Source organism: Clarias gariepinus, chromosome 25 (assembly GCF_024256425.1).
Source record: "Clarias gariepinus isolate MV-2021 ecotype Netherlands chromosome 25, CGAR_prim_01v2, whole genome shotgun sequence".
Taxonomy (NCBI): domain Eukaryota; kingdom Metazoa; phylum Chordata; class Actinopteri; order Siluriformes; family Clariidae; genus Clarias; species Clarias gariepinus.
In genome coordinates this window covers 13,164,795-13,174,451 of record NC_071124.1, presented here as the reverse complement: position 1 = coordinate 13,174,451, position 9,657 = coordinate 13,164,795, and the positions used below count along the sequence as shown (strand labels likewise).

Here is a 9,657-nt window from a genome sequence, read left to right as displayed (position 1 = left end):
TAAATAGGCATTAAAAAACGAGAGGGGAAAAAACCAACAACAACCCGCATCTCATCGCACGAGCTGTCGACGGAGCAGGAAATTACGAGGTCTAGAAGCACTCAGAGGTGGGTGTGTGTCGCTTGGACTCTGAGGTTGTCGGTTCGTGGCTCGTGCACGGCCCGCCTCTCTGCTCCGGCTGCTGGCGCAGGTTCACAGGAGCGCGCGCGCCTATCTGCCTCTCGAGCAGGCGTCTATATTTAACCCCACGCCTCACAGCGCGTAATCCGCGTGCAAAACTAATCCTTAATCCTCTCGCGGCCATTTACTCCCTCCTTCTTCCACACCTCTCTTCCTGATCCCGAGCGTCTCCCGGGCCAGTGTTCACAGGGGCACTAATCCAGGGGCGTGGCCACACAGGTGGCACGAGGAGACAGCTTCGAATGTTAAAACGAATAATCCTTACCATTCCGGTTCTGATCTCAGATCAGATCTTGGAGAGGTCTGTTCATGTTTTTTTTTTATTTAGGCAGATTTATTTAGCCCTCAGCTAGCTAGTGTTACATATTGGCATCTACAAAGCAACTATGACGCCAGTACATTAACTTAATATCTATTCGTGTTGCATAAATAAAATATTGCAGCTTTGGACTATATGCTAGCTACATCAAAGTCATTTTTTTTTTTACAATACTGTTACCTTACTTCTCCAGGGTTCAGGTTCGCATCCTTTTTCAGGTCTCCCTGCATGGGGTTTGCATGTGTCCCCGTGCTGTAAGGGGTTCCTAGTATCTACTCCAGTCCCATGGTCCAATGACATGCATCATAGGCTGACTGGTATTTCAAGATTGCCAATATTATATGATTGGATGTGTGCTTGTTCATGTAGTGGTTTCCCCATCTAGGCTGTCATCTACCTTGTGCCTTAAATTTATAATGAATAAATCTAAGAATTTCAGCTTTAATGTCCTAATATACAGCTGAGTTAAACAACTTAGAACATGGCACCTTCAAGGCTGACCAGACATTTTTAAGTGAGGAAAACTGTTGGAATAGGTCAACTTTTACGTTTGCTTTTTTATATACCGTATATAATTTTTGCTTGCAGTAAATGGTGTGTTTAAATAGGCTATCAAAGAAATGAAAAAGAAAACTCTGATATATATTAGCTCCTATTTAGCTTTTAATTGAACTCCAAATGTGTATAGTTAAAAAAAAAAGAAAGAAAGAAAAAGATTGACCTGGCCTTGTCTTTCCGATACTTTCGGTGGGGATTTTGTAATTAGGTGGTGACACCGATTAATGTGCTCTTCCACCGCCTTTTCCACTTCATGTGTTTAAACCTGGACATACCACTGCACTAATTACGGAACAGACCCAAACATTGCTCTTATCCTTCTAATATTTGATGCAACATCAAACAACAATCTCAACAATAATAACAACAACAATAATAAGAAGAAGAGAACAACAACAACAACAACAATAATAATAATCTCTCTCCTCTCTCTCTCACCCTCTCTCTCTCAGGCAGTGTGCTTTGGCCCTGTTATCCGATTGGTACGGGCCAAATCGTATTAAAATCCCCTACCCCTCCCCTCCCTCTCCACCTCCCCCTCGCGCCATACCCCTCCCCTCCCTAACTCCCTCCCAGCTTCTGTCTTCTTTCAGTAGGACCGTTTTTGCTGCAGTAAACGGTAGTCGTTGGAGAGGGCAAAAAAAGGCAAGAAAACACAACAGAATAGAAACAAACCCGCTAAAGGGAAGCTTGATCCGGACTTTAATGTGAACACCATCGCTGCGTTTCTGAGCTCCAGCACGCAGCGCGCGGAGGCTTTACGGACACAGCAGCTGGGTGCGTATAGAAGCTGTTCTGTTTTTCCTGAACGTACACATACGCGTCCACGCATCTTCACGCACACTTCTTATTATTATTATTATTACTATAGATATAGGATGCATAGGTCTGTTACTGGGTGGCGTCCTTGTAGTTATTGATTCACGTTGGTATTGTGGAATGCGCGTGCATCTTCACCGTCGTACCGAAAACACCTTACTCGTGACTCGGAAGTACGGGCGGAGGCTGTGTTGATAGGTAAGTCTGCTTAGGCTTGCTGTTCTGGGGCTGGTCGCCGCTGCCCTTCTCCTCTCTCTCTCTCTCTCTCTCCCCTCCCCTCCCTCATTTCCTTTCGAGAGCCACCATCCGTCTTCCGCCTCCCTTTCTGCATTGGGTGAGCTCGCGCTGTGCACACCTGCTTCTGTTTTCCGCGTGTCGGCAGGGCGCTCCCGGTAGCCCACCGTCAGTACCGAGGGAATGCTGCTCAGGGGGGGAGTGTGTGTGTGTGTGTGTATAGGAGAGGGAGAGATATAGAGAGTGTCAACGGGCGGGTCTGGTTCGTATCGGGCACCTTCCACTCCAGTGTTCCCAGAAAAGAAAACTAAGTTGCATCGCAATCCTCGGTATTACTCCTTACGCGCAGGCTGTTCACACATATAACGGAATAACAACAAACACCCGTCCCACCGGCAGCGCGCCCGTTCCTGCAGAATCCACAAACACAAGAGGAAACGCCATCGCTTGGCCCTTAGCGCGTGTGCGCACGCATGAGTGTGTGTGTGTGTGTGTTATGGCCCTTGTGTCTTGAGCCGCCTCTGTGAGCCGACTACAATACGACTACAATATTGCGCGCGCGTGCCCAGGCGTGTGTGTGTGTGTGTGTGTGTGTGTGTGTGAAAGAGAGAAACTGTATTCTGTGCGGAATGCAGGTGCCGACAGGTTCGTCTTGGATTAGAGTGAATTCAGTTTTGTTATCCGCCCTGGGTGAAATATCAGCGCCAGCTAAAACATCTTTTTTTTATTAAGCCTCATTCGCCAAATCTGTCATCGTTTGCCCCTTAGATTCATACCGTGTCCGCTCTTAGATAAAGAATGCACAAGCAGCGCAGAGCAATAACAGAGTTGCGACAACTTGCAACAATGGCAGACAATAGGGGCACTAAATAATTGCTGGTCCTATCAGTTCTATTAGTGACAGGAGAAATATCACCTAAAATAGCAAGAATCAAGTCTGTGGATTTCATTTTTTCACTGATCAAAATACAGTGCCAAGAAGCCTGTATTTAGTGAACATTATGTCAGACCGTCTACCTCATTACCCCACATGATGAACATATTGAATATGGTATTGAATATAATGTACATTAGCTGGAAAGAGCTAAAATATCATAGTATCATGATATTTCATAATATTGTTCATAATAAATAAAAAGGCGGCATGGTGGCTTAGTGGTTAGTACCGTTGCCTTGCACCTCCAGAGTCGGGGTTCGATTTCCGCCTCAGGTTCTGTGTGAATGGAGTTTGCATGTTCTCCCCATGCTTGGTGGGTTTCCCCCCCATAGTACAAAAACATGCAGATTAGGTTAATTGGCATTTCCAAATTGCCCATGTGATGCCCATATGAATGCACTTGTGAATGTTGATCAGAGGCCCCACCACAGTCGTAAAAATTGTAATAAATACAATGGTAATTACCACTGGCCTCCACGGTCTAGTTGGACTACTGAGGTTTCTAGATTTATGGATGAGAAAAAAAAGGACAAGAGGTATAACCTAACATACTGTAGATAACAGATGTACAGGATAATCCTGTGGTTGCTTTTCGTTTACTAACAAATCTGCAAACAGGCATGGCTAGTATTACATGGCACAAAACAAATAGGAGAATGTTGTAAGTGTGTGTGTTGATTAATTAGCTAGTGCTTTGTTATTCATAAATTTAGATGTTTTTTTTTGGTAGAAGCATTTTCTTATTGCAAGCAGTCTAGAAGAATTTACAAAGTTGCTGTGAACTCCTCCTCCGATGGGAAGTCAATACAAAGTAGGTACAGTAGTAGGTCATATTCAGCTAGTGCATATAGTACCAGTCTGTGATGACATAATAAACGGAACAAAACAAACTTGCACAAAAATGCTGGTCAGACATTTAATTGCTAATTTAGGCTTTCCAGAGCAACTCTATCTATCTATCTATCTATCTATCTATCTATCTATCTATCTATCTATCTATCTATCTATCTATCTATCCATCCATCTATAACATACCTACAGTACTTTACATCTATTTTATAACATCATTACAACTGTTCTATGACCTTAGACAAAAGCGTCTCTGTGGCAGTACGTGCAACCATTACATGGCTGACACTAGAGACTAGAGGGGATGTGTGTTTTGCTACATCCATCTCTTTTTTACCCTAAGAGACGGGACTGTTGATTTGTGTCCTTTTTATTGATATTTGCTTTTTAAAACTTAAACCTGGCACCTTAAATAAAAGAGGATGATTATAATATTCATAAATTTTTAAAATATTTAAGAAAAAATGTATACGATATGTTAAATTAGTATATCCAGTGCTTAGTAATTGGCAAATAAGTCATAAACAATATGTAGCTAGATAAATGTGTAGTTTAACATCATCTAATAAAATGACAGTAGAAAATTAGCTTGTTAATTGGATAGATTCTAGTAACTCTCTGGTTTGCTTATGTGTTATCAGTAGCAAGTAGCTAGCTTGCTAAAGCACTAACCATAGCTGCAACTAGCAGCTTTCTCGGCATTTCCATTGTAAGTAGCTTGCATTGGTTCTGTTAATTCTGCTGTGTCTTGTTTGTGGTATTGTGGGATACTGCTGTTGAGTGTGGTTTTGGATAAGTTTAGTTTTTTCAAAAATTACTTTTCTAAGAAAAAAAGTTTATATTTTAAGTTTAGTAAAGTTAAGCCTTTATTTGTCACATAAACATTATAGCACAGTGAAATTCCTTCTTTGCATATCCCAGGGGTCAGAGCGCAGGGCCAGCCATGATAGACTGGAGCAGTAAGGGTTAAGGGCCTTGCTAAAGGGCCCAACAGTGGCAACCTGGTGGAGCTGAGGATCGAACCGCCGATCTTCCAATCAGTAACTCAGTACCTTAGCCCTCTGAGCCACCACTGCCCTATATTATTATATATAGTATATAACTATACTAACTTATTATTGTCTAGTTAAAATTGAACATTTTAATATTCTGTCCTGTACCCTATATTTCTAATGTTATTTTAGTTCCTGTGAACATGAGGACATAAGATGTTGAGGATCAGAAATTGTCAACTGATAACAAACTACTATTAGGAACTGTTTTATCTTGGGTTCACGCGTGGTTTTATAAGAAACAATTTTAAAAATCGTAACTCGTCGTAAAAGTCTTTGGTTCTGGCTTTTTGTTTTCTGCACTGAGATTCGATCGTCATGTCACCTCTCACACAGCCAGTGACACAAGCAGATCGATGGAATCTCTGAGGCAGTGCACCATCATGTCAAAATGTCTATGTGTGTGTATTGTGTAAGAATGCACCAACAACTAGCCAGCAGACTGAATTATCTAATTAGTGTCGCTTATGTGTGTTTCCTGCTCTTTCTGTATAGGTAGACTTTCAATCAGCATTGCATCTTCAGTTTTTACAAGGTTTCAACGTAACAGACACACGGATGAGAGAAACTTTGCAAGTGAATATGGCATTTTCGTCATTCCCTCTGTCGACACTTATTACCCTGGTACTTCTTGCGGCATCCATTCAGAGCAACTCCATGTACGGTAAGAGGGTATTCAGTATTGTTCAGTTATTACAAGAGATTTGTCTGAATCATTAGTTAACATGTGGAGCTTGGGGAAGGACCTTTCTTTTGTACCTTCAGGATCACACATTCACACAGATTTCACTGCAACACCTCAAATATGCACTTTAAATATGTCATGGCCACTTTTTAACTTTTTGTCTTCAAATGATTCAATACATTATATTGCCTTTTTTATCCCTGGTCTGTATGTTTGGCCTGAGTGCCTATATGGAATCCATATCTTGACCTCATAAGTAGATAAGTGCTAATCTCCAGTAAATTCTCTTACATTTCAGTTTATTTAATGCAAGTAGCTTAATCTGTAGGAATGTGTAGTGTATGACGAGTCATTACAAAGTTCCAGAAAAAAAAGCAAAAACAGCAAATGATTGTATAAATATAATAGCAGTACTGCTATTAATCAAATAAAAGCATATTGGCAGAAACACCAGTAATTATATGAATAGTACCAGTGGTCAGAATAATAATAATACTATTTAATATAGAAACATTTATTTAATCATTTATAGTCAGTAACCACTTTATCCTGAGCAGGGTTGTGATGTATCCAGTGCTGGAAGCAAGGCAGAGGAATTCAGTCTCGATGTGTTTTGTGTCCATCAATGGGCAGAATATTAATACAAAAGGGGAAAAAAACAATAGGAATGAGGATAACCACGTTTTTTAATGCACACTTCATGCTTTATTCTTATTAACTGTAAGGTGCTTAAGCATCCATACAATCATCCGGAAGTAATCCAACAGCTAAATTATGTGCTAATAAGTTATTAATGGAATTCTGTAAGAAATACACCATACAGTACCCCACATATAAACTACTGGGTGAGTGTATTGGCTGTTAGCTTACAGTACTAGATGTTAATTTGCCAATGACGGCTGTACTCAACATGCTACATGCTAGACTGTGATTATTTTTGTACTTGTCAAAATCCCCAGCGGCATTAAACATTTAGCTGTAGTTTAAATGTAATTTTAATAAACGCAACAGGAGAATCATTTGGGTCTACACCATTTTTTTCTTTGTTAATTCCTAATTGCTAATGTGTGCATTTTTGTTGCTAGCTTTCCCCTTTTATGTGACCATCGCTCTCAGGCTCGACATCCACGGCAGGCCTAGCTTGTTGTAGGTTGCAGAGTGACATGAGTAAATGTGCGATATTTTATGTGTAGCTGTAGGCATAACCAAAGCAGATGTATCATTGCCTCAGTGTTACCAGGCACCCACTTCAGCATAGTGCTAATTATTTCTAGTTTTGCGAGCTCTATTAACACTGAATCTGCAGAAGAAAGAGACGCAAGAAAGCACTCCTTTGTTCGACACGATCAGACTTTAGAAGAAGACACCTAAAAAACATATTTATCTAGAATAATCTTGCATAACACAGTATGTTGTTAAGCTGGAACAGCGTTCATCTTGGGGGGTTGTCTCTTCAGTGCTACACTGAAATGCAACACTGAAATTGAAAAACCCTATAGAGCTGTCAGGTACATTGGGACGTTCTGCTTCTGCCAAACCAAACTGGTGTAGCATTTGTTTCCCCTTGCAAACTTTTTCCCCGGTTCTCACTGTGGAGCAGGTTAAAGTACCGAACAAAGACAGACAATTTTTTTTTGTTAAATATAAAAGCTGTCAAACCATAGCTTGCGAGCTCAGCTTGCACAATTTAACTGGCAGTTACCAGAGACATAGAGAGGTAGCATATGGTTCTGCCTTTTCAGCAGTGCAGCTTTGTTTCTGTACTCATTAATTGTTATTCAGAAATTGCTTTATCCTGGTCAGGGTTGCAGCAGATCCTGAACTAATCCTGGTAAAGACAGGACAATTGATTATGGAGGAGATGTCAGTTCATTGCAGGGCACCATTTTCTCACACACACACACACACACACACGTTTAATCATACCTACTGGCAGTTGAGCATAGCTAGTCCACCTGTCTGCATGTTTTTGTAGAGTGGGTGTAAACCGAATGCAAAGAAAACTAGAATGCAAATATCACCGACGCAAATGCAGGGAGAGCATGCCGGTCACTGACTTTAACCCGAGCTCAGGATCAGCCTAGATTCTAGAGGCAGGTGCACTCTTCTTTCTGCATTTTAGTTTTAACCAGTGTAGCCAATCTAGCAATACACAAAACTTGCTCATCTGATGTTCCAGGTGATTTTTGTAAACTCAGCGTGGGTATATTTGCGAAACGTGTGGGCGACTAGTTCATGACACGCGTGTTTAGCTGTTTCAGAAGAGGACTATTCTCAATGAGCTAAAAAGCCTCCACAATATAAAAAAAAATTATATTGAAAGCATCTTACATTTTGACTGTGTGACTTGGCTTGGGTTTGTAACGATGATCTGCGACTTTGCTGTAAAGCAAGCTTTAGTTTTGTCAGGATATTGCTGAGCAAATAAGCATCACAGCTCTATTTCACACTGTTCTTTTACTACATAAAATCCCAATAGAGGTCTTTCAAGCATCACATGACTCACCTGAAAGAGGATTTGGACTGTGGATTAGAGCTCATTATTCCCTGGGAGATCTCTTGCTTCCAGTCACTGAGTAAATGGCATAGTATCTCAATGGATGGTGAGGACCTCCATGCTTGCTTTCACACTATTGCTCAAGACTCAGAGTGATCCGATGCTGTGTTTTAGCAAAAAAAAAAAAAAGATCCTCTTACATTTGGTAAGAGAATGCTCAGATGCCATGGAACCTTTAATTCATATATCCTTATGTGCCGACCATTCTAATTAAGCTTTGGCATGTGGGCATTTTCTGGCTATGCATGTGTCTGCCCAGATACAAAGAGTTGTTTTTGTGTTAGTCTAGACTAAATTATTTTGAGGTTGTGCTCGTTCATACTGCCCACTGCTTGGTGGTCTAATTCACCACAGGCAAATCAGTGAATATTAACATTCACACCCCTGCTGAACAAAGCTGAACACATTTGTTGTTTCCACCTGTCCGTGGGGATGTTTGTGTGCTGGCATTCTCACAGGTCTTTCATGTTTTTCTTGTTAAAGAAAGTTACTTTGTTGTTTTTTTCTGAGTAATTAATCTTGTTTTCTTTTTTAATAGAAGATATGTGTGTGTCTTGTTTAACTGTTCTCTAACCTTTCTTCTTTTTTATGAAGCTTTTATTATTATTCCTTATTTCCTGAACTGTTTGTACACATTGTTATGTCTAATAAGTCTCGATTTACTGCTATATTGGGAAACATACAGTACCTTATAACAGTTGACTGTGCAAGATTTAACAAACATAAACCTAAGTTTCTGTGGGTCCTCTCCCTGTCCCGTAAGATCCTGGGGAGTTCCAGTATTGTGGAGGTCTTTAGTGCATTTGCAGTTAAACAAATACCTTAGTGTTTTTCAGTCTCTGTGCTCCAACTCTGTGATTCTCAAATCTGGCCCTGGAGGACCACATGTCCTGCTCACTGCAGTGTTTTCCCTGCTCTGTCAAACGCTACAATCCCGGAAAAAAAACTCGGATAATTAGCTGATTAGATAAATCCGGTATGCCGGGAGCCAAGAAAACACCAAAACGTTCAGGGCATTTAGGACTAGGAGCTTGGAACCACTGCTGTAACCTATGTGAGATTATCACTGGCAATAATTGCAACACATTTTTTGTAGTAAGAGGAAACTGTTAACTTGTTGTTGTGGGTATATTTATACTTAAATCATTTGAAACTTTAATTGCTAATTATGTGACTTTTAATGGCAACTGTTTGTACCAGAACTAATTTAAGAATTTCATGATATACAGTCCCCTAGATAACAGTTTATAACAGCAAGGACAATTCTTTTGTTTTTGCTACACACTGAAGATATTACACGGTTGAGATCAAAAGATAAATAAATGAGAGATCCAAAATTTCTCTTTTATTACCTGATATTTACGTACATGTAGCTCTGTTCATCAACTTAGAACATGGCACATTTGGTGGCACACTTCCCAGCTTTTAGGTGAGCAGAGGTATAGCTCTCCACTCCACATATTTCAG

The 9,657-nt window shown here is 40.6% G+C and overlaps 1 protein-coding gene across 1 annotated transcript in view; it reads left to right on the top strand.

Moving 5' to 3' along the window:
- The first annotated feature begins 1,633 nt into the window (after positions 1–1,633).
- cadm3 (cell adhesion molecule 3) overlaps positions 1,634–9,657 on the top strand; it is a 114,256-nt gene continuing 106,232 nt past the window's right edge. The window contains exons 1-2 of the mRNA XM_053487136.1: positions 1,634–1,834; positions 5,444–5,612. Coding sequence (XP_053343111.1) covers positions 5,507–5,612 — 106 coding nt within the window. The 5' untranslated portion in view covers positions 1,634–1,834; positions 5,444–5,506. The remainder of the gene's footprint in view (positions 1,835–5,443; positions 5,613–9,657) is intronic.